Source organism: Eleutherodactylus coqui, chromosome 13, assembly GCF_035609145.1.
Source record: "Eleutherodactylus coqui strain aEleCoq1 chromosome 13, aEleCoq1.hap1, whole genome shotgun sequence".
NCBI classification, from domain to species: Eukaryota; Metazoa; Chordata; class Amphibia; order Anura; family Eleutherodactylidae; genus Eleutherodactylus; species Eleutherodactylus coqui.
The window spans coordinates 110,087,675-110,112,681 of NC_089849.1; the positions used below are offsets into that span (position 1 = coordinate 110,087,675).

The 25,007-nt window shown below is 45.3% G+C and overlaps 2 protein-coding genes across 2 annotated transcripts in view; one reads left to right on the forward strand and one right to left on the reverse strand.

Annotated features, from left to right (window-relative positions):
- LOC136587431 (zinc finger protein 420-like) overlaps positions 1 to 11,077 on the reverse strand; it is a 29,014-nt gene extending 17,937 nt beyond the window's left edge. The window contains exons 1-6 of the mRNA XM_066585998.1: positions 10,943 to 11,077; positions 5,677 to 5,837; positions 5,381 to 5,569; positions 5,080 to 5,301; positions 4,891 to 5,002; positions 1,405 to 2,709 (exon numbers count right to left, since the gene is read on the reverse strand). Of these exons, the coding sequence (XP_066442095.1) occupies positions 1,405 to 2,709; positions 4,891 to 5,002; positions 5,080 to 5,301; positions 5,381 to 5,569; positions 5,677 to 5,829 (1,981 nt within the window). The 5' untranslated portion in view covers positions 5,830 to 5,837; positions 10,943 to 11,077. The remainder of the gene's footprint in view (positions 1 to 1,404; positions 2,710 to 4,890; positions 5,003 to 5,079; positions 5,302 to 5,380; positions 5,570 to 5,676; positions 5,838 to 10,942) is intronic.
- A 522-nt stretch (positions 11,078 to 11,599) lies between these two features.
- Positions 11,600 to 25,007, forward strand: part of LOC136587433 (zinc finger protein 850-like) — a 57,105-nt gene continuing 43,697 nt past the window's right edge. The window contains exons 1-7 of the mRNA XM_066586000.1: positions 11,600 to 12,812; positions 14,015 to 14,206; positions 14,627 to 14,750; positions 14,832 to 14,929; positions 15,657 to 15,768; positions 17,911 to 18,964; positions 24,636 to 24,754. Coding sequence (XP_066442097.1) covers positions 12,735 to 12,812; positions 14,015 to 14,206; positions 14,627 to 14,750; positions 14,832 to 14,929; positions 15,657 to 15,768; positions 17,911 to 18,964; positions 24,636 to 24,754 — 1,777 coding nt within the window. The 5' untranslated portion in view covers positions 11,600 to 12,734. The remainder of the gene's footprint in view (positions 12,813 to 14,014; positions 14,207 to 14,626; positions 14,751 to 14,831; positions 14,930 to 15,656; positions 15,769 to 17,910; positions 18,965 to 24,635; positions 24,755 to 25,007) is intronic.

Here is a 25,007-nt window from a genome sequence, read left to right on the forward strand (position 1 = left end):
ACCTCATTAGAGGAGCCACTATAATGGTTAACTGCCAAAGAGCCTCCATTATGGAACCATAGAAGCTTTCAGATGGAAATACTACTCTGAACCCAATCACAGCTTTAAACCTTAACCCGATGTGAGATCAATTTAGTGTATTTTTTTTTATGAGTGCTCGGGCTTCCAGTGCCACCCCTCAATTGTTCTAAACTGTCCTCACACCGATGCCACCTTACAGCCATTGCCCATGGCAAGCCAGCACCTAACTGTAGCTGTGTATTCCTATGCCAGTCTCAGCTGGGCACAACTACTGGAAAATTACTCGTATCAGAAGAGATCCATGTATTTATTTCACAGCAGAACTGATTAGAGGCATTGAGGAACGGTCTCGGGAACTTCACTGACATTTGTCACATGAAAGTAGCCCATGAGCCACACTGTAGCCCCCGCTGTTTATAGCTGCACAACCAACTCATATTCAGGACAAATTGGCAATATTAAATAAAATGTCTTCATTTAACACTGTTTTCTTAAACAATAACACAGTAGTAAAAAGGGTTTGAAATATGGAAGAGGTCAGGCTAGCCAGAAATGCAATTCTTCGTTTCAGTCTCCTGAAATAGTCAACAACAACAAAAAAAAAATCTGTGGGCCATGCTGAAAAACTGAACAGTAAGGTTTAAAGGGGGTATTCCCACCTCAGAACTTTATGGTATATCCACAGGATACACTATAAAAGTCTAATAAGTGCGGGTCCTACCCCTGGGGCTAGCACCAATCGTGACAACTTGGATCTCAAGCCTTGCTGTTTATGGAGGCAAGGGGTGATCAGAAGTACATAAAAGGCTAAGCGGGCCGTGCTACGCTGTTACCACAGTACCGAAGCGTTCGCTATGCTTTTTCAGTAAGGGCTCATTCACACGAGCGTATGCGTACAACGCTGCTAGTATCCTGCAGCATTGTACGTATCGCAGCCCATACGCTCTGCCAGCAGAGATCGCGTACGGGCTGCAATTGGCACTGCGTATGCCCGGGATTCTGACGTTACGGACTTGCCAAGTGTTTTTTCTTTTTATTTCCAAACTGAGAAATACAGCATGATGAGATTTATTTCTCCCGCGTATCATACGCAATGTTCACTCACAATCCACACATTGGTGTGAATGGAAGAATGAAAGTCCATTGACTTTCATTGCCTCCATTCACCGCGTGTTATGCACAGGAAATACACGTGCGTACGACACGATGACAATACACCCATGTGAATGAGCCCTAACTCCCATTCGCTCTCATGACATTAGTCAGCACAGCTTGCATGGCAGTTTCTATACTCCCAGCCACCACCTACACAAAGGCATCCTTATCTTGGTCATGACGGAATACCCCTTTAAAGTCACCCCCCCCCCCCCCCCCGTCATTCCTAGAATGAAAATGTTATCTGGCCTACATGAGCCGCCTTGTGTTTCAGAAGATCTGATATGTCTGTAAAGCATTCCCCGCATTCTGCACATAGGAACGGCTTCACATCTGCATGGGTTTTCTTGTGCAGAATGAGACCATGTTCATAGGCGAAGGATTTCCCACACTCCACACATGGGAACACCTTCTCGCCCGTGTGGGTTCTCTGATGAGCCAGAAGCCGATCGTTCCTGGTAAAGGATTTGCCACATTGCAGACAGGGGAACGGCCTCTCACCGTTATGAGTTCTGATGTGTGGAATCAGATTCGATTTCTTGGCAAAACATTTCCCACAATCGGGACAGGCGAATGGCTTCTCCCCCGTGTGGGTTCTCTGATGCTGGATGAGAACAGATTTTTGTGCAAAACACTTCCCGCATTCAGAACACGTGTACGGCTTCTCCCCGCTGTGACTACGCTTATGTTTGACCGATTTCCGTGCAAAATATTTATCGCACTCCGGACACGAAAATGGCTTTTCCTCCGTGTGATCCTGCTGATGTCTCACGTTGCTAGTGAACAACTTTCCGCATTCAAAACAAGCAAACTGCTTCTCGCAGCTGTAACTTTTCTCGTGTTCTTCCAGATCGGACTGGTTTGCAAACATAACCCCACAGTGAGAACAGGCAATCGGTGCTTTAAACGCGTGGCTGATGAGGTGTTCTTCAAGTTCTGTTTGCTGGAAGAAACAGTTTCCGCACTCGGGACATATAAAGGACTGCTCCATGTGTGTTCGGTGGTGATCCAGAAGACTAGTCTCATGCTTAAAACTTTGGCCGCATTCGGAACATGAAAAAGGCTTCTGGCAAGAATGACTTTTCAGGTGTTCGATTAGCGACTCGTTGCGGGTGTAACATTTCCCGCAATCGAGACAAAAAAAAGGCTTCTCTCCAGTGTGAATTCTCTGATGTGCCGCAAGTCTGTCTTTTCTCGAAAACCGTTTCCCGCATTCCAAACATGGGAATGGTCTTTCTCCTTTATGGTATCGCTGATGGGCCAAAAGATTTGACCTCCGGGTGAAATACTTCCCGCATTCAGAACAATAATGTATTTTACTCCCATTGCGGGCCGTAACAGGAGGGGAGTTATGAGAAGTTCCAGCATAACTAGATGGGTCACATAGTAGATCTGTACTGTCCAGAACTAAAGCTGCAGCTGACAATACAGAGTGGTCTTCTAAAAAGTCTTGAACCACCATGTTATTTTGGGTCCCACACGCTTGAGCTAAAATGAACTGTTTTTCTGAGATGTTCCAACTTCTGTTTCCATCTGCAGGGAATCAAGAATGTAGATAACATACACATATAAATATATATATTTTTTCAGTGAGATATTTTAAAGGGGTTCAACAGGGGTCCGCCGCTCTGATTCCCAGTGCCACTATCAACACGGACAGTGCAGGAAGCAGACTGCGCTGTCCATAGTGCAGAGGCCCACGTTGGTATGACAGACAAAGCTCCAATTGAACTTAATGGCAGCTGTGCCTGCAGTACAAAACCGGGCCACTGCAATGCTGTCAGGGCTTTCTGCTTCTAGCACCAACCATATTGACAGCAGTGCTGGGAACCAGGTGATCAACAGGGATACCAAGTGGCTGACCTCCACCAATCATCCATTGATGACCTGTCCCGTGGATAGGTCATTAATAGTTATAAAAAAAAAAAAAAATGCAGAAAGTCCTGGCTAACTCTTTTTTTAATATACAACATTTTCAAGTTCTCTTAAAGGGGTTATCGCAAAAGCTAAAGTGATAGTCTTTCTGCTGGATAGGGGAATAACTATTGATGGGATCCAAATGCTTGGAACCCCACTGATTCTAAGAACAGGGATTCCAATGGTCCCAGCATTAAAGGGGTTGTCCCGCGCCGAAACGTTTTTTTTTCAACAGCCCCCCCCCCCCCCCCCCCGTTCGGCGCGAGACAAACCCGATGCACTGGTTAAAAAAGAAAACCGGACAGTGCTTACCTGAATCCCCGCGCTCCGGTGACTTCTTACTTACCTGGTGAAGATGGCCGCCGGGATCTTCTCCCTCGGTGGACCGCAGGGCTTCTGTGCGGTCCATTGCCGATTCCAGCCTCCTGATTGGCTGGAATCGGCACGTGACGGGGCGGAGCTACATGGAGCCGCTCTCCGGCACGAGCGGCCCCATTCAGAAGAGAAGAAGACCGGACTGCGCAAGCGCGTCTAATCCGGCGATTAGACGCTGAAAATTAGACGGCACCATGGAGACGAGGACGCCAGCAACGGAACAGGTAAGTGAATAACTTCTGATAACTTCTGTATGGCTCATAATTAATGCACAATGTACATTACAAAGTGCATTAATATGGCCATACAGAAGTGTATAACCCCACTTGCTTTCGCGGGACAACCCCTTTAATGAAGTAGACACAGATGCATCTCCATTAGACAAAAATCGCAGTTGGACCAAAACAAAAAGGACAAAAATCAATTTCCTAAAATGTGTCTTATTATTAAAATCAAGGCTCTCCAAACAAAATCAATAAATAACTGGAATGTGAGGCTGTATGGCCGTAAAGTATCTCACAATATGGGCCACCTTAACAGAGTACAGACAAAATGTTACCAGCGCTCCAGTGCAGATGTATAGGAGGAAACAAAACGAGGCAGATAAAACTTACTTCACAGGGGTGCCTAGAGAGTGGCACCCCTTAATCCCAGGATGCAGGCAATGTCGTGGGCGCAATAAGGCAAAAGGTCATTTATTATATGCAACGCGTTTCAGCCTGATAACAGGCCTTTCTCAAGCTTTCTGCATTTTGTTTCCTCCTATACATCTGCACTGGAGCACTGGTAACATTTTGTTTGTACTCTGTTACGCTTCACTTCTATTCCACGGTTGAGCCAATCACAGCATTCTCTTGCTGGAGGCGGGGTATTCAACCCAAGTTACCAGGAAAAGATTGCTCTTTCAGCGCTGAGGATGACACGAAGATTGCCACAGCGCCTGCAGAGCATCGGGAGGGATGGGGATTCCGCCTGCTAGGTAAGTAAGACCTGGTGCCGCTTTTGGGGCAAAAATGAATATAAAACAGTGTCAAAAGTCTTTCGTCCATCAGATGAAAACTCCAAATGCAGCCAGCTTATTTCCAGAAGAGGACAGAGCCAACAGTTGGTTAAAACAATCACTCATTGTTCTATTTCTCCTGATCAATGATCATTTTGGTTGAAACCATCCATTTTCATTAACTTTAGCTCTGTATCTAATGCAGTAATGTATCGGTGTATAGCTCCATAGTGTCAAAAAACATTGCTTTTACTTTACTTTCTGCACCCAGATACATGTGGAAGAAGAGCTCAGAACTGGCTGAAATGGAAAGAAAACCGCTCACAGGGAAAGAACTGCAAGATCTCCCCGCAGTAGAATATCCCCACATTGTCTTGTAGTGAGAGAAGAATAAGAGATTGGTGCAGCAACTTGTCTCTTACCTGGGCTAATATCTGTACAAATTTCAACTTCTGTAAAGTTCTGCTCCTCATCCATATTAGTTTCTTCTTCTCCATCTATAACTTCAATTTGGCCATCAATCAGATCTTTATCCTATTAGAAGAAGAAGATCATTGAGCAAGAGCAACAGTTCTTCTACTGACAACATGTACATTTCATCTAGTACATACCTGATAATTTTGTAGGATAATTTCCTCTGGACAGTCCTTGGAATACAGGGGACTGAGACAGCTTTCTGTTGGATTTCTCGTACTAGATCCCCTCTTACGCGGTGATGTGAGGGGCTGGTGGTCCTCCATTATGACGTCCTTGTACAAATCCTTGTGGTGTTCTAAATACTCCCACTCCTCCATGGAGAAATAGACAGTAACATCCTGACACCTTATAGGAACCTGACAGACAATGATACGGTCATCATCCAGCTATATTATCCCCCACCGTATAATGTCCCATCATCCCCAGCAGCCTCACCTCTCCGGTCAGCAGCTCAATGATCTTGTTGGTGAGATCCAGGATCTCCTGATTGTTCCTCTCATGTATCAGTGAACAAGCTGGAGGCTCCATGATGGGGCTGTGGGTCCGGCTCCATCCCGCTGTGGCAAACTGTTGGCTTCTGGGGATCACACACTCACCAGTGGTTTTCTTCACTACGGTGCAATCCTGTGTATGGGAAGAGTCATATAATGCATATCACTTTATGGAAGCCCACGAGCCTTTCCTTAGTAAGACAGGGCTGACTATGTAATATAATTACCAGAATTCCTCACCTCTCCCGTCAGCAAGTAGATGATTTCCAGAGTGAGGTTTAATATTCTTTCGGTCATGTGACTCTTTTCATTGTCCGTTCTTAGCCTTTCTGTAGGATAATGTATATACGAACCACTTTCTGACAACAGGGTGAAACTTTCATGTGACTTCATATCTCTGCCTAGAAGATACATAAAGAAAATTAATTACGGGTGATTAAATAACTCAAAAGAAACATGAAGCCCAACTCTGGAACTTCTGATTGTTCTACTGTCAGGGGCAAACAAACTAAAGAGGTATCCACCAATCAGAGGAAAGTTCATCAGACACATAAAAGGACTGTTTTGTACTGTAAGAACAATTGTACTACTAGCAGTAGTCTACTGGTAGTAAACTACGCCGATAAGGCTACCCTGATTTTTTTTTGGGGGGTTCTGCTTCAGATATAAGCCCTACACGAAAAGCCCTAGCTACACTGCGTGTCAAAAAACAAAAAGGCAATACTCGCCTAGCAGGTGCCGTTTGAGTGGCTGTGATTGGTTCATCGGGCACCGCCTCTGATTGTTTCAGAAGCGACGCCTCAGCCAATCAGAGCAATTGCTGACTGCAGGCGGGGTATTCAAGTCCCGTCACCATCAAGAGATTCTCCGTCCGCATTGTGGATTGCACTGAAGCCTGCAGGAGCACCGCAGCCCAGCGAGAGGGACCCAGGCGCCACCTGCTAGGTGAGTATAAGACACCTCCCGAAAATAAGACTCCATACCTCTTTGGTGGAAAAAAATAATATAAGACAGGGTCTTATTTTCGGGGAGACAGTAATGATTTTTAAACCTGCATAGGAGTAGATGCATATAGGCCGATTTCCTGCTGAAAAATCAGTCCCAAAATTGGACGGTAATGGCACCCATTGATTTACTCTCTTTTTTTTAATAGTCTGAATAAAAACATTGCATCATGTCTTATTCTTGTCCGATTTTTGGACGAGAACGGCATGTCAATGGACAATGTTCAGCACACAGATGGGATCTCCGAGTGCTGTCCGCCGCGAGTTTTCCCCCCTCCAACTCCGAGGACCTCAGACGTAACTTTTTAATTGCCTACGTGTATGCACCCTAAAACGAATGGTGGGTGAATGAATAATCGTTCGTCGTTAAATTGTTGGCCATGTTTCCACTAAACATTAGCACTCAAAATTGCCGATCTAACGATTTTTTGAACAGTAATCGTTCTGTGTAAAAGGACCTTAAATAACTACTGTAGAGCAATAACTATTGAACCCCTTACTGACAGAACATTTACACAAAGGAACCTTCTAACCATCTACTCTAAAATCACAGTATATAGCATCCTCTGCTGGAAATCACACTGTAGATCCATCTACTGCCGGCCTAGACCAGATCGGGGTGTCAGTCCGCTATGGCTACATGTAACACGGTTTAGTACTTCGTGCAGTTGGCAGCCCGAGTGCTTCTACCTGCTGATGAATGAATGGAACTGGACGTTAGCGACATCAAGCTCCATCGCACACTGTAGATACGGTTACAGATCACGCTGCCCATCAGGCAAAGCACTGAACCACTAATGGCATTCCTCCATCTGTTAGAGACCAATGCAGGAAGCTACATTGAGCAGTAGGCTCTTCAGATGAAGCTTTCCGTCATCGAAGGGTGTGTTGAGAAGGGCCTTGCTGTTGCACCTAATTGAGGAAGGGAGGTCTGCGATTTATGAGCAATAGTGGAAAAAGAGGACTATGGGGGAAGCGAGTCCTCTGTGACTACTGGAGAGGTTATGGTGGCCTGCTCTGGCAACGGGGGTAGTTAACGGGCTTGTTATAAAACTAAAAAAATGGGGGTGGTAACTATTGGGAAGTTGATGGAGGACTGCTGAGGAAGTGGAAAAAGCAGTAGAGATGAGCGAGCATACTCGTTAAGGTGAGTTACTCTAGAGAGCATCTCCTTTTTCGAGTACCTGCTGGCTCGTCCCTGAAGATTCGGGGGGGTTGCGGAGGGGATCGGGAGGGAGAGAGATCTCTCTCTCCACCCCGCTCCCCTCCGCTGCCCCCACGAATCTTCAGGAACGAGCCAGCAGGTACTCAAAAAAGGAGATGCTACCTACAGTAACTCGCCTTAACGAGTATTCTCGCTCATCTCTAGTGAGGAGCATAAATATTATTACTTTTGTTTTCTTTTTAATACGCAGCAATGCCTAATCTATGTAGACACCTCTACACCTCAGAAGTCCACAGTCCTACCTATAGAGGATTCACGTCTGCTATAGCTTCCACCGCCCGTTAGAGTGTCGATATACTTGTAACGGTTGTCGATTGAATCAGCTATCCCTCCCAACCGCCTATACATACACATGCATGCCAGATCAAGCATACATGTATTTTCAATGACGAGAAGGTTGTAAGTCGCTGTCAAACACCTCCGGAGGCGGCTTGTCTCCACTGAGAACAGAAGAATCTGAAGCAGAAAATTTAACATGCTGGATTCTCCCTCTTGTAGACCGGAGGCCCCAGTATACGCAAGATAGTCAAACTCCTGCATGTTTGGTCAACTTTTCTCTTATGTGTATTGGGGACTTTACTCCTCATTACAGAGCTAGCGCTGAATAAATGACCTTAAGTCAACATACGCATACAGGCAGCGCAGTAAGCAGGCAAGCATAGGATGCAACTGGACAAGCACTTTCAATTTAATGGACCACGTGTCAATATCAAAACATCATTAACACCTGGTCTCTTCGTGGTTTTATTGGGCCAAGCAGCAGACCCACAACAGGAAATAGGCCCTTCTTGCCACCAAATTAAGTCGTTTATGGATCCAACCAAAAACACAAGAGCATTTTTAGTGGAAATTACCTGGAGCAAGGTTAAAGGTAAAAAAAAAATATATATAAATTTCGAGACAGTAAATACTAAAAGAACAGCATGTATAAACTGCTATAGGAAAGTGCTTTCCACTAGGAGTCTCCTCCCCCCCCCCCCCCTCTCTGCAATCCACTACTTGTAGTTAGGATTGAGCTTCTGTAGTAACTGGGATGTTTTCTTAGTCTCTCCCGCACAGCTATCTTCACAGGCTGACCGATCTGAAGACCCTGTGTAAACAATCTCCAGAATCTCCACCTCTCCTATTACCACATTACTTTGGGTTTACTAGTTATTTGGTCAGAATGTCTCTGAATGCACAACACCTACAATTGTCCTGGTACACCAGAGGGGTGAGCAATCAGATACTACCTGCCTGCTAATTGGACAAGAAACAGCCACAATGGGAAGTGGGGGGAAGGAAGTACAGGACAGTGAGCTACTGGCAGAATGGTAGGCTTGCAATACTTCGCCGCCTGAAAGTGGATTGTAAACAGCAGGAGGGCAAAAAATAGGGAAAACTACCTGAAAATCAAAGGAGAATCTGTACGGGACTCCGGTGATTATCCTCTATCCTGCAGGCAGGAGATACAGTTAGGGCCAGAAATATTTGGACAGTAACACAATTTTCGCGAGTTGGGCTCTGCATGCCACCGCATTGGATTTGAAATGAAGCCTCTACAACAGAATTCAAGTGCAGATTGTAACGTTTAATTTAAAGGTTCATCCGGCTACTCTTGTCTGCTGTTATGTCATCAATAAACACAAGTGACCCAGTGCCATTGAAAGCCATGCATGCCCATGCCATCACGTTGCCTCCACCATGTTTTACAGAGGATGTGTTGTGCCTTGGATCATGTGCCGTTCCCTTTCTTCTCCAAACTTTTTTCTTCCCATCATTCTGGTACAGGTTGATCTTTGTCTCATCTGTCCATAGAATACTTTTCCAGAACTGGGCTGGCTTCTTGAGGTGTTTTTCGGCAAATTTAACTCTGGCCTGTCTATTTTTGGAATTGATGAATGGTTTGCATCTAGATGTGAACCCTTTGTATTTACTTTCATGGAGTCTTCTCTTTACTGTTGGCTTAGAGACAGATACACCTACTTCCCTGAGAGTGTTCTGGACTTCAGTTGATGTTGTGAACGGGTTCTTCTTCACCAAAGAAAGTATGCGGCGATCATCCACCACCGTTGTCTTCCGTGGACGCCCAGGCCTTTTTGAGTTCCCAAGCTCACCAGTGAATTCCTTTTTTCTCAGAATGTACCCGACTGTTGATTTTGCTACTCCAAGCATGTCTGCTATCTCTCTGATGGATTTTTTCTTTTTTTTTTCAGCCTCAGGATGTTCTGCTTCACCTCAATTGAGAGTTCCTTTGACCGCATGTTGTCTGGTCACAGCAACAGCTTCCAAATCCAAAACCACACACCTAGAATCAACCCCAGACCTTTTAACTACTTAATTGATTACAGGTTAACGAGGGAGACGCCTTCTGAGTTAATTGCAGCCCTTAGAGTCCATTGTCCAATTACTTTTGGTCCCTTGAAAAAGAGGAGGCTATGCATTACAGAGCTATGATTCCTAAACCCTTTCTCCGATTTGGATGTGGAAACTCTCTGTAAACAGCTAAAATAACAAAACTTGTGTCACTGTCCAAATATTTCTGGCCCTAACTGTACATGTTGTTAGGGAGGAAATCTCTTTAACTCAACCGAATGAGCTTGTGGAAACTTATCTACAAATTAGGCCGAATCAACTGACCAACCCGTCAACCTGACCAAGTTCAAACCAGCGGGTCACGTCTACCTTGAGAAACAACAGAGATCGCGAGCGGCTGCCCAGACGCAACAGACATCCTTCATAACCTTCTTAGGGCTGAGACTTCCATCTTGATTCTTTAGCCAGTACGGAGGCTACATTTATACGGGCGAACGCGATATTGGGCTGATTTTCACGTCGATGAGAAACTTTTTTGAATTAAAGAAAAAAAAAAAAAAATATCACAATTTCTGAGAAATTGCTATTTTTAACGCGTGATAGCATCCTATAGAAAAGAATAAGGCGAGGCGTTCCGAGGGAGCGCCGAACAACAGAACCTTCTGCGATTTATTTTTTTTCTCCGCAGCAGCACAAAACTGCTCATGTGAATGAATTTGTTGAAAATAATGGATTTCATAATTGTGCGCATCGCACTAAACTCACGCAATATCACCCGTGTGAATAAACCCACAACGTTACACTCATCATCTTGGCTTCAGCTGTTTCAAAATATAAAGAGACAGATCCCAAGGTGTTTACAGCAGAATGTCATGGGGATCAGTGGACCATACCATCTCCAGCCATTATGCCCATGTGCAGAAATTCTACGTTTTCTGGTAAATTACACACAAAACATGTAAACCTTCTAAACAAAACCTACCAGAATGCAGCCGCCTCACGGAATTACTAGCACCATCTGGCACTCACAATAATCTCCTGTCGGAGTTGCCTCCTCTTGACCCGGAAGCTGTTGCAACCAACTTCCGGTTTATGCGGTCCAACCAACGCTCTGAGACTGCTCGGCCCGCTGCTCCTTGCTGATTGGTCGATGTGGGAACAGGTGATCCGTCATTTATCCGCAGTTAGAGCAGTGCGCATGCGCGTGAGCGCACAGCTGAACAACAGCTGTCAGATGAAGCAGCCGTGAGCATATTAGCACTTTCTGCTTAGGTTAACTGTAGTGTGTAGTGCACACGGCTGCTGAAGGCAATCCGCGTGCACGCTGTGTAGTCACGTGGTGCCGAAGAGCCAATCAGGTGGCTCTAATCAGCAGCGCTGCTTAACCTAAGCAGAAAGTGCTAATATGCGGGCCGGGCTGATAATACTCGTTAACTGTCAGATTTACAGCGAATAGAACCCACAGAGCTCCGTCGCGGCGGCCATTTTGTTGTAGTCCTTTGTTGATTGGCTGTAGTCACATGACGCCAGCTCCGTCCTGGCAGCTTGTAGCTCCTCGGGTGTCTGCCACTAGAGGTAACGGGAAGGTAATGTTATGTTGTGACTGTCTGTCTGTCCCCCCCCCCGGCCCGCGGGCCCCAGCGCCGCGCATGCTTAGTGTATTCCCAGCACGTTGCATGCTCCTAGCGATGCTTTCACACATAGCAGAATATTCCACTGGCAAAATGTGGATTTTGGCGCAGAATTTCCATCAGGGCTTGTCTAATATATGCAGAATATAGCGCAGCGTGTGGCAGAATCTTCCGGCTTGTGTGCCAGCACCTTTATGGTCCTTCGTGTCTCACCGGTCTGTGGTGGCATAACTGTTCTGCCTCCTGGATTTATGGCTGCCATGTCCTCGGTGACTACCGATACGCCTTTTTACAGAGGACACTGCTGGGTTAGTTTCAGGGGCGTAACTAAAGGCTCAGGGACAAAAGCTCAGCTCAGACCCCCCATTCGCCTGTACCCGTACCCATACCTAAACCGCGCTGCATGCAGCTGCAAGACATATGTACATACGTGATCCAGACGCTTCCCAAACGGGACTCATTTCCCTGAAAATCAGTTTGTAGGCCGGGCGCACACCAGTGTAACGTTAACAGCGCATTAGTGGCGCATAATACACGGTGAATGGAGTCTCTGAAGGCACCTTGATCTTCATTGATTCATTCACACGTGCGTATATTCATTGTGCATAAAATGTGCTTAAAAAAAAAAGATTGCAGCGTGATATAGCCCTATTCTCTGTGGGTGCGTAATAAACACTTCATACACAACTACATCACATGTGTGCGGCGCTTATACGTAACCTCACTGAGCGCCATACACGGCAATGTCCCGGGTCACACAGCGGTGAAACGTTATACATGCAGTGTATTCCGCAATGGAATCCAGCTCTAACCGTGGCCATCGACCCCGCGAACCTTCAGTTTTCTGTATTCTGGATAGCCGCGGACACTCGCTGTTGGTCTTGCGCAGCGCAGATTTTTTAAATAAAAGCTTTGAATGAGTATTTTTTTTAACTACCATGTTAAGAAAAAATATACTTTTTTTTTTTTCCCCTCCAAAATTTTCTGGGGGAAAAAATAAATTGTACATAAATTGTACAGCCCCATATATGTCATGTGATAACTCATATTATCGGTTATCCAGAACCTTTCTCTTTCGGAGGTCTTCTCATCTTTGGCTTCCTCAGTAAGACAAGAGTTCTTCACCTGAGGGACCAGATAAGGATGTCCCCCGATGGGTCTAGGATGAAGGAGAAGATACTGAACCTCACCCTGGAGATCATCTACCTGCTGACCGGAGAGGTGAGGAGGTCTGGAAGTTATGTCACATGACATGGCTGTTATGGCTACTTACAACTAGGGCCGGGTGATTAATCAGTTTGATTAGACCATAGGGAGCTTGTTATAATAAATATATATATACACCATCAAACAGGAAGCGACATTCAAAGGTATTTGAAAAAAATCTTGATCGCATCGTACCGGTAAAAGTAAGGTTTAAAGGGACTCTGTCGCCTACTTTAGTACTTTGAGCTAAGCTCATTGTTACCCGTTGTTCCCCCAGTTTGAGCGCTGAAAGCGAGCGGTGTGCTAAGTAGTCTCCCATTATAAAATTAGAACGGACAGACTATTGGCATTCTGCTCGATGCTCTGAGCAGTGTGTTTCAGCGCTGACACCAAGGGAACGACCGGGGAGGTAAGTACAACACTAATATCCCCGGACTCAGCAGGTCACCTATCAGCCCATAAGCTTAGTCTACAGGGCCAACATTAGGTGACAGGTTCAATGTAATCACTTCCTGCGCCACATGCCGATTCCTGGTGAGCATATTGGTGGACGGCTGGACCGCCTCTGCTGGCTAAAGTATGACCTCTAACGCCGCCCCTCTCTGTGCGTTGTAGGAGATCTCACACAAGCTTCAGGTGATCCCGGATTGGCGCATGCGCAGTTCATCTAGCTTTTTTGTGGGTAAACTCGCTACACTCAGCTGTGCATGCGCTGGTCCGAGATGCCCTGGCGCAGAAGAGAATGTTATGTAGGGGGCTCGGATAACTAGGGAGTAGATAGTACATATGGGGGCTGTGATGTAAGTGACATGTATGCACAGCAATTCCTTAATATATATTGATTATCAGAACTGTAACATATAACTTTGGTAATCGGTGTATATTAAAGGGGTTTTCCAGGTAGCATCTGCTGTCGGTGCCGCTGCTCCAAGCCCCGCGTAGTGGCCAGCACGTGTAATTGCAGGTGCAGCTCTCCTTGAGATCAGTTGGAGCTGAGCTTGTAATTGCAGGCTGGGGTCCCATTGACTACAGTGAGAACTGCCCCAGCCACTTCACAGGAGTCGAAGCAGCGGCTTCTGCTCCAACCCTAGTGTATCCCGGCACAGACAGCAGCCGCTGCGTGGAAAGCCTGACTTAAAATGCTTGAATATGGATGGAGAGGTGATGGATTCTGGAAGTATACATATGATCGTTATCGGGGTCTCTCTTTATAACAGGATCACACAGTAGTGAAGAAGACATCTGGTGAGCATATGACCTCCTGCAGTTGTGTCTGTGTGTCCGGAGGAAGGAGCCGGACCCGGAGCCCCAGCATGGAGCCGCCACCTCGCACATGGATATATGAGGGAGAAGATGATGAGAAGATCCTGGATCTCACCAACAAGATCATTGAGCTGCTGACTGGAGAGGTGACGCTGCTGGGACATTATACAGTAACAGGAAAGATAATGGGGGAAATGTATTAAGACTGACATTTTAAACACTGGTCTTCACTATTATTTCCCCTGGTGTACAATGCGGTGTACAATGCTCCTAATATATGCAGAGGCGCACACCTCTTCATGTATTGGGTGCATCTTGACACCCGTGTCCGCCTACACTAGCATACATTTCTGGCATGATTTACACCAGTTTATACATAAATGTGTTGATCTGGGGTGCCTACACCGTTCCCAAAAGCCCCAACACTTTTTAACAAGGCGCAAATTTGTGCTCAAATTTCTCTTTGGGCAAAAATTTGTGACCTTTTCCCGCCAGAAACTGATATAAAAGCTTTTGTGAATGTCCCCTCAAAGCGTCTGGATGATGACCGTATCATTGTCTGTCAGGTTCCTATGAGATGTGAGGACATCACTGTCCACTTCTCCATGGAGGAGTGGGAGTATTTAGAAGGACACAAGGATCTGTACAAGGACGTCATCATGGAGGACCACCAGCCCCTCACATCACCGGGTAAGAGGAGAAGAAGCTTTGAAGGTCATCTAGATATCCTCATCATTTGATCATCGCATATAAGCAGAGTTTTTCTTACAGGTGGTTACGCTAGTAGAAATCCACCAGAGAGCTATCCCAGTCTTCTGTACTTCCAGGATTGTCCACTAGAGGAGCGCAATGTTCCACAGGATGATCAGGTAGCTCTGGCCTGAGTATTGTTAAAGGGCCGCTCCAGTAATTCTTTTTCATTCATTATGCATCTAGCCCCCTCAGTATATATATAAGTGAGCTGGTAGTCCCATGGCTAGTTATTCCTTGCTATCTGAAACTTTTTCCTCAGATGGTCATGTGATCTCAGATCTATTGGGTTTATGTGCAAAGTTTCTAAGCAATTTCTCAGTTTGCGAGATGCTGTTATATGAATCCTACCACAAAAAGTCTCTGGAGGTTGACACAGGCATTTCTTTTAAGTTACTGATGATGATCACACAGTTATAATAGAGGAGATCACAGCTTATCCTCCTGACTGTATACTTATTGTTGGTAGCTTATGTAGGTGACTATAGCAGGGAATGATAATTAAGCTGTCACCCAGCAGGCGGAAATGGTATAGCCTTTAGTTAATGTTGTGCTGATGCATCATGGAATTGATTGAAAGTGAAAGCAACATTTTCATCATCAAGATGGTGCCTGATAAGCATCACACTGGGGCTGCAATATACCGAGAGGCTTTCAGAATGTGACAGGCAATCAGATGATGGGAGGCCTAGGTAGGAAAATTGTTTTTTTTTTTGTTTTTTTTTGCTGGAGTGGCCCTTTTAAATATGACAGTAAGTCTGCAGTATATGGACTATTTTGAAGCTTTGTGGATCTTGTCCATCATGCCTTATTATTAACAAAAATGTTATTTTTTTGCATATTTAGGTAGATCTGGTAGATATTAAAGTTGAAGTTGTTGACGCAGAACAAGAGGAGGAGATGTATTTGAGATGTAGACAAGTAAAAGAAGAGGAAATTCCTATTGATATGCAACCAAGTGAGTTATAAAAATACAGAAGAGTCACAATTCTCCAGGTTCAGTCTGGACAGCCATCTTTTATTCTCCACCTTCCTTTATCAGTACAAATTTAAATACATATGCCATATTGGAGCATATGGATGTCAGACGGTGGTCACCAGATCAGATGCCCTCAATGAACTAGAATAAGGAGTCGCTAAAGTCTCCGAGATTACAGGAACAAGCCCATCCATGTATCACATGGTCACCCATTCTTCTGCGTGAGCACCGTGCATTACTACATATTGCCAGCTGGACTTTCCATTAGTTATAACAGCTGATGTTAGCTAGGGTGGCCATGTGTATGAGAAGGTGTTGTCTTTATAAGACAATCCAATCATTGGCCATGTAGAAGGGACCACGATTAGCCGACAAACAAGCAAACACTTTTTTTTTTTGGCTGACCTTACATATCCAGCAAGCATAAAAAAATGCTTGCCCATTATCATGTGAATAGGGAGAAGTACAGCCGGCCTATCAGAACAAAGCATTTTAGTTACAATTGTTCATCCCCATTAGGCTAGGTTCACACGGAACGGATTTGCTACGAAATTCCGCTGGGATTAGCCAGCCATATGGCCAAGAATTTGCGAAAATTCTCATCCACATGGGGGCGGCCAATCCGTCGTGGCAAAGCTGGGCGGAACTGGCATTGCGACGCAGATTCCAAAGATGCACCATGTCAATTTTTTTTTCCGCTGCGGCCTCGCTCCTCTCTGTGGGGAGAGAAAGCTGCAGCGGAATGTCGGCGGCCGAACCGCTTCAAAATCCGTGGCGAAATGCCGCGGATTTTGAAGTTGTGCTTTTCCAGGGGAATTCCCACAGTTTTTCAGTGCAGCCAAACCGTGGGAATTCCGCTGGGAATCCACCCCGTGTGAACCCAGCCTAAGCGATTTTCGTTCCATGTAGTTGAAAAGTAAATCAGCTCAGATCGACACGCTTGTGGATCGGCATTCCTTAAATCAGATCGAGAGTTCGTCCATATAAAAGCATCCTTACAAGTGACTATACTGTGGCTAGCTAATAGAAATCATGTTCACAGAGGTACGGAGCAGAAGCAATTGGCTCTGACCCATTTGTAGTGGACAGTGCTAGTAATTGCAGGTGCAGCTCCTGTTAAAATCAATAAGCGATGCGCCTGTAGTTACCAGCGCTGACCACTACACGGGTCAGAGTAAGGCCCAATGTCCACCGGTGGATCTTTGCTGCGAAATCCGGAATGGGGCGTCCGCCTCCAGATTCCGCATCACTAACCCTTCATAGCATGCTGTGGAAAAACGATTCTTCACGCACACGAGCCGAAACCAATTGCGGTTTCCGCTCGCCGATGACAAATCGCAGCATGCTCCATTTCACTGTGGTCCCTGCACAGATGGCTTCCATTGAAGTCAATAGAAGCCGTTCGACCGATGGCTAATCCGCAATGTCAATTCCGCGGGAAAAGCAGGAGACTTACAAAAAAATTCTGTACTGCCCTTTCCAGCGGCGAGCCATTGCGGACCATCTGCAGTACAGAAAAAGAAAGATGTGAGATACGCACGAACGCCGCTGCCAGCGGGGTCGGATTCCGCTGTGGGCTCCCGCTTCTTCTCCTACCCTGTGTTGTGGCGCTGACAGCTAACCAGCCAGGGTTCTGAGCGGTGGACCCCAGCTGATCAGCAATTGATGACCTATCGCGAGGGTAGATCCTCCAAAGTATTTGCCCGGAACACCCCTTTTATGGTTCAAAAAATATTTTATTCACTGTCACATTAATATCGAAGCATACAGAATGAAAATACGATTACAATAAAGAAGTAGCAGTACAATACCCATTCTGTTTTGCTATTCAGCTACCCCACATTTTAGGCAGCAGTTATAATATAGTTCCCCAGTACAACTTCCTCCGAAATAACAAACCGCCTGGGGAAAATAAAGAGAAAAGGAAAAACGACAGAAACAATAGACAGAGACAGGAAAGAAAAAGAAGGAAGGGGAAAACATAGGGTGGGGTGGGGTAAGGGATAGGGATAATCTGTCGAAACACCCCTTTTAAGGAGCTCCCTATTCATGAGCTCTAAAAGTAACTTATCTATTTCTTTGTCATATTGATCTTTTAGTGTCTCTTATCTTTATTTTAAGGTCCAACAGATCTACTGAGCAATATGAGCATCTCAAACGGACATCTCTTATCAACCGATTATAAAATGGCCAATGATTTCACTCAAGATTCTGAAGAAGAGATTCCCAGTAGCCCAAATATGTTCCCTGTATTTCCTGTTCCTTCCAGTGCCTGGGAGCATTCTTTAGATGCGTTATATACGGATGTACAGAATATGGATCACGCAGAGCGCAAAGTATATCCGTGTTTAGATTGTGGAAAGTGTTACTCTAAGAAAGGAAGCCTTCTGATACATCAGCGAATTCACACAGGGGAGAAGCTGTATACTTGTAATGAATGTGGGAGAAACTTTGTGTACAAGGCCAATCTTATTGAGCATGAAAGATTACACGCAGGGGAAAAACCATTTTCATGTACGGATTGTGGGAAAAGTTTCAGGCAGAAATCTCACTATTTCAAACACCGGAGAAGTCATATAGGAGTGAAGAAGCGTTTTTCATGTTCCGATTGTGGAAAGCGATTTAAAGACAGATGGACCCTTGATCGTCATGAAAGAACTCACACAGGGGAAAAGCCATTTTCATGTCCAGAGTGTGGGAAATGTTTTACTCAGAAATATAGTTTTCTTGAACATCAGAAAATTCATACAGGGGAGAAGCCATTTCCATGCTCTAAGTGTGGACTACGGTTTACACGAAAATCAAAACTTGTGCGCCACGAGAGAGTTCACACAGGCGAAAAGCCATTTTCATGTTCTGAGTGTGGGAAATGTTTTGCCCTGAAAACTACACTTGGTAAACATCAGCGAGTTCACACGGGGGAGAAGCCCTTTCCATGTTCGGAGTGTGGGAAATGCTTCACTCAGAAGTATGATGTGGTTGAGCATCAGAAAATTCACACGGGAGAGAAGCCATATTCTTGCGTTAAGTGTGGGAAAGGGTTTATACGAAAATCAAAACTGATACAACATGAGCGAATTCACACAGGGGAGAAACCCTTTTCATGTACGGAGTGTGGGAAATGCTTTACACAGAAACCAGGCCTCGTTCAGCATCAGAAGATTCATATAAAATGAAGGAAAAATTGGAGGAAATTTTGCAATACAAATAATTTATTGGAAAAGCTCATGAGACTTTATTTTTCAGGACACAAGCTCTGTATTTATGCTTTTCCAAGGCACAGCCTCAATGTAACCCTGGGTGATATTATAATATATATTATCATCCATCCCAGCAATTTACTGCAATATGCCGTGGTTGACCTCTAGCTGTAAACCAATTTTTCTAAAATACATCCAGTTTCTGTCATTTCCCCTCCACTTCTACTCTCGTGTCTTCTACCTAGCCATTGAAAGTTTAAAAGGGTTTTGTTACTTAAAACAAAAAAAAATCAATTCTTAACTATTCCTCCCCAGACGGTGGTCTTGCCGCATCTTCTCGCTGATCTCCGGTCCCCCGGGTCACCTCACCTCCAGCGGGCCGGATCCTCTTCTTCTAATGGAGCATCCTTTACTGCATTCTTCTTCTGGCAGGTCATTGTAGGTTACCTCACTAGTGATGCTACACTCACTGCCTAGGAAGGAATTCCGATCTATTTCCAAGACCGTGCATGTACACTGTCTCGCCATGACTGTTCCTATAGTCTGGCAGAGAGACAATGTGCATGCATAGTTTCTGCAATAGCTTTGCGTTCCTTGCTAGGCCATACAGGTAGGAGACCGCAACTAATGGACGCTTTGTCACCAAAAGAAGAGGATACGGCCAGCCTGCGGTGAGGTGACCTGGAGGGACTGCAGGAGACGGGAGAAGATGCGGTAGGAAGACTGACGGGAGAGGAATAGGTAAGTATTGAATTTTTGTTTTAAGTGGTTTTGTCTCTGATCAAGTGGCTTAACCATACCGTAATGTAATGGCCATTATGTGGTAGTTGCGTAAAGTGATATTATAAAACTTTCAACAGGTCTTGGTGACGTAAGAAGTTTTGATCGGTGGGAGTCTGCGGACTGAGTGGTGTGCAGACTTCTAGACTTTCTATAAGCCCATACGCCACTTCTCTTGAGCTCAGCTGTTGAGAAACAAATTTGAGGTTAGACTGGAGGGAGTATTATTTTACTTTGTCCCTCGGGTTTGCTCTGTTCTGTCATGAATCTACCGATTCGCAGCCCCGCTATTGTTTTTTAAGCTGGCTGCAGCGCTTCTCTGACTACCCGATGCACATGATGTGTGGGTAGTTCATCAGTAGCCTGAGCCACTTCATGCTGCTTTCAAACTAGCCAGCGCTGCTCACGTGACCAGTGCTAGCCAATCTGAGAGCAGTGTGAAGTGTCTTGTTCTACTGAAATACAGTATGTATGGGGTAGACGGGGAAGTCCTCCAACCATTTAAGGAGACTGAAGAGTGGCCTTAGTATTGGCAGAACTGTGCAAACTGAAGCCAAACCACGCCTCATGGGCAAAGGCCTTCAGTTCACCAATATGCTTTGGTTTATATACTGCAACCACCTCCTTTAACCCCTTGAGTGGCAGGTTTCCTACCACCCTGTCGTGCCCACCAGGGCAGGTTTTTTAAAATGGTCTTATCATTGAATTTCAACTAATTTTGCAGTTGCGTCTCAAGAGCCATAACTTTTTTATTTTTCCATTGACATGGCCATATAAGGGCTTGTTTTTTGCGGGACAAGTGATTTTTTAAACAGGGGGGGAGGAAAAAAAGAAATGGGGAAAAAAGAAAAAAAGGGGCCATGTCATTAAGGGGTTAAATAATGTATTAACTTCCTTCGCTGGGTCATTACGACGCATGGATACCACATGTGTGATTGTATTTTTGATTTCTTACAAAGTAAAGGGAGACAAGTGTTTTTATTATTTTTTTAATAATTTTTTAACTTTTTTTTTTAAAATTTTTATTTATTTATTTATTTTTTGTCCCTTTAGGGGACTTCCACAGGGACCCATCAGGACCCCCTGATCACATTCCGGGGGTCCGATGGTGACAGCCCTTTACATGCTGCAGTCACATAGACTGCCGCATGTAAAGGGTTAACACAGCAGAGATCGGAGGTTTTCTCTGATCTCTGCTGTAAGAGCAGGTACCTAGCTGTCCTCTCACAGCCAAGCACCAAGCTCTCCCTGCCACAGAGACCATCGGCTTGCTTCTGACAAGCCGATGGTCTCTATGGCAACCTGTAAACAAAGCAGGAGATTGCCGACATATCGGCAATATCTTCTGCTGGTTTTTCAAAGCCCTTGCACTGCTCTGTGTGGGTCTGTGCAGGCAGAGCACACTGTCACAGCTTGTGGCATTGTGCTCTGCAGCTCCCATAGTGATACATAGCCCGGAAATCTTCCGGGCTATGTCACTATGAGCAGTGGAGCTCGTCCCGGAAAATTTCCGGGCGTGCCACTCAAGGGGTTAAATCCCACCCAAAGATTTTCTATAGGGTGAGTGTGACAGGCGCTTCAGAATTTCTGAAACTGAGCCTAGGTAGACTATGAAGTAAGCTTGGGCTCACTGTTCTGATGAAATATTCTGGTCGGAGTTGACCGACACAATTTTAAGAAAAAGTTGTGAATCAGGACTTCAAATTTTGACCTCCATTAAAAACAATAGGAGTAAAAATTTGGGTTCTCTAATTTGACCTCCTTGAACAACAACAGAGATGATTGGTTAGCACTGCTGTCTTTCAATGTTTGGTCCCAGGTTCAAATCCATCAAGTTAGAGTCAAACCTAGAACTCCAGCACTGCAGGGCAGCACCGCTAACATCTGGCCTTTCTGATCAAAGCAGAGGGCTTTTATCCCCATGCTAAAAATGTGATCGCGATGATTCAATACGATTTGGCCAAAAATTGCTCAGCCCGTAATGACTAGCAACACTAGTATAGAGCAGTTTAAATTGTTCTTGTTTTTGATTTTATTTTTCCTAGCATTTTTTCCATCATTCCAGAAGTGATGTGGCAGCCATCTTGGAGCCCCGTTGTTACAGTGGGCAGGGTTTCGTCAGGATGGTGGCATCCTTATTCTTCTGCACTGGCAGCCCAGGAATCCTCCAGTGCCACCATGCAGATTTGGATTCTTTCATAGAAGATGGAGCGTTCCAAGCAACCTTTGAGCCAGATTCCTCAAACCATAAAATGGGGCATCCTTTGCTTCCCCGTGACGATGGGGACGGGCTGCTGAAAGCAGTTAGCTCCACTATAGACAGAGAGGAAACTGGAGTCTAGGTCGGTGCAGAATGTAATGTTTCAGGGGCTAGACACTAGAAAAAGAAGTGTTTCCTAGTGAAACTCACAGGTAAACTTTGGCTATTTTCAGACCCTCTATTAGAGCTACCTGTACTGCTTGTTCCCTTAGATTAGTGTTTAGTAGCTTTGGGGGCACCCCTGGGAAGAAGAGGCTGTGGTCAATCATTTTTACTGCTGATATTCCAGGCACCCGGCGGCCTTTAGTGAGCGCCGCTGGCCACTAACGCATCACCTGACCAGCAGCGCTTTGCACACTAAAGGCCGCCCAGTGAAGGAGGGGCTGAGAGTGCAAAGACTTCGGAATTGAGAGGGAGTGCGAAATATTCTGAAATCGACTGTGGAAGCGGAGCTGATTTTGAGTCAAAATTTACACAGATTGTTTTTGCAGAAATGCTGCAGATTGTGTCATGAAAATTCTGCAACATTTCCGCTACGTGTAAACATACCCCAAGTCTGCGTCCACACGGTGCTGATTCGCTTGTATTGCTAGAATAAATGCCGTGGAATTTCCGTGTAATAGGGTCTGCACATAAATTCCACAGCAAATCAACCCTGTGTGAACCTAGCCTAGAGGGGTCTTCCAGGCAGCGCACACTGGGATACACCGGCGTTACGCTGGATTCACATGAACGTACATCAGCTCGGTTTTCACGCCGAGCCGATATACGTCGTCCTCATCTGCAGGGGGGAGGATGGAAGAACCAGGAACAGGAACTAAGCTCCCGCCCCCTCTCTGCCTCCTCTCCACCCCCTCTGCACTATTTGCAATGAAAGGAGGATGGGGCGGGGCTAAGTTCCGAGAATTAGGCACGCCCCCATCCCGCCTCTCCCCATTGCAAATAGTGCAGAGGGGCGGAGAGGGGGCGGGAGCTCACTTCCTGCTCCTGGCTCTTCCATCCTCCTCCCCCCCCCCCCCCACCTGCAGATGAGGACGACGTATATCGGCTCGGCGTGAAAACCGAGCTGATATACGTTCATGTGAATCCAGCCTAATGCCGGTGTATCCCAGTGTGCGCTGCCTGGAAGACCCCTCTAGGCTAGGTTCACACAGGGTGGATTTGCTGTGGAATTTATGTGCAGACCCTATTACACGGAAATTCCACGGCATTTATTCTAGCAATAAAAGCGAATGAGATTTTGATCATCGCATCCACAAGTTGCTGAAAAAAAATATGCACAAAACCCATGTGGACATTCTGCAGCAAATCAGCACCGTATGGACGCAGACTTGGGGTATATTTACACGTAGTGGAAATGTTGCGGAATTTTCATGACACAATCTGCAGCATTTCTGCAAAAACAATCGGTGTAGATTTTGACCCAAAATCCCCCCTGCAGATGAGGACGACGTATATCGGCTCGGCGTGAAAACCGAGCCGATATACGTTCGTGTGAATCCAGCCTTAGAGTGAAAGCGCTGCTCCGACTGCTGTGTAGTGGCTGGCACTCATAATTGCAGGCTCAGCTCTCATTGAAAAACAATGCTACACAGGAGTCGGAGCAGCTTTTCCGCTCTGACCCTGGTGCATCTCAGTGGACGCTGGCAGGAAGACCCATCTGATGCCGGCTGAGTGATTCCCAGCCTGGGAGGTGCGGCACACCAGTTGGAAATCACTGCCTTAGATTATGGATAGATCAGTTAGAACAACATCTTGAATACTAGAACCGCAGGGAACAAGTCTTGCCAACCTTAAAAGGAGATTTGTCATTAGAAAAAAAAAAGTCTATAATTGCCTATTCCTTGTCAGGCAGTCTTCTTACCACATCTTCTCCCCAATCTTCTGGATCCTCTTCTTCCTGTGATGTAGCGCTCATTCACTACATTCTGCTTCCTGCAGGGCAGTGTACCCGGTCACTAGTGACATAGCGTTCACTGCCTAGCAGGAAATGCTGAATCCTCGTCAGCTTGCTTTAGCGCACAGGGGCCGACTAAAATTGTATTTATTTCATGATTGGATGCAGAATTCCAATTCTCATTATATTCTAGATGTAATAAACTAATCAGCTAGAATTTTTTTGGTCCTCTGCTAAATTATCCTTATTTCTCTCTCAAATCTATTAAAGCAAAAAGCCATGCAGCAAAAATTCAAAACCTCTTCGAAAAGAAACCTCTTGCCCCAGCTCCCTGGGATTCTTTTAAAAAAAAAAAAAAGAAAAAAAAGGTTGATAATTTCAGGCCATTATAAATCTGCGGGATATAAACAATTTCACAAAGAGTTCAAGATTGAGACTATTACAGCGACAGTAAATCTTCTGGAAAAAAAAGTGTTTTATGGGCTGAAAAGATCTACAAGACTCTTATTTTCATGTACGCATGGACCAGAAGTTTATACATCTAGCAGTTATAGAACTGTTTTCAATAGTTTTAGTTTGCAGCCCTCCTCTTTGGTCATTCAGCATCCCTCAGAATCGTCAGAAAGATCATGGCACAAGGGGTCGAGTATCTTCATACTCGGAGAATTGGATTAGTATCTTTTAACTGAACCATCTTTCTTGATTATAGGAGATTCAGAAAAAGTCAGCGGCCGAGTCCAGCAAGTCCTAGATCTTCTAACATCTCGGGGCTGGATTCTGAGTCTAGAACAGGGGTCCCCAACTCCAGTCCTCAGGGACCACCAACAGGTCATGTTTTCAGGATATCCTATAGTAAGAACACCTGTGGTAATGTCTGAGGCACCGACAATAATGACATCACCTGTGCAACACTGAGGAAATCCTGAAAACATGACCTGTTGGCGGTCCCTGAGGACTGGAGTTGGGGAACACTGGTCTAAAACAATCGGACCTCGCCACGCGTCAAGTCAAATTATTTTTAGGAATTCCTTAGAAGAATTTTTCCAAATTAACGCAACCCCAGAAATGTCACCGATATCCG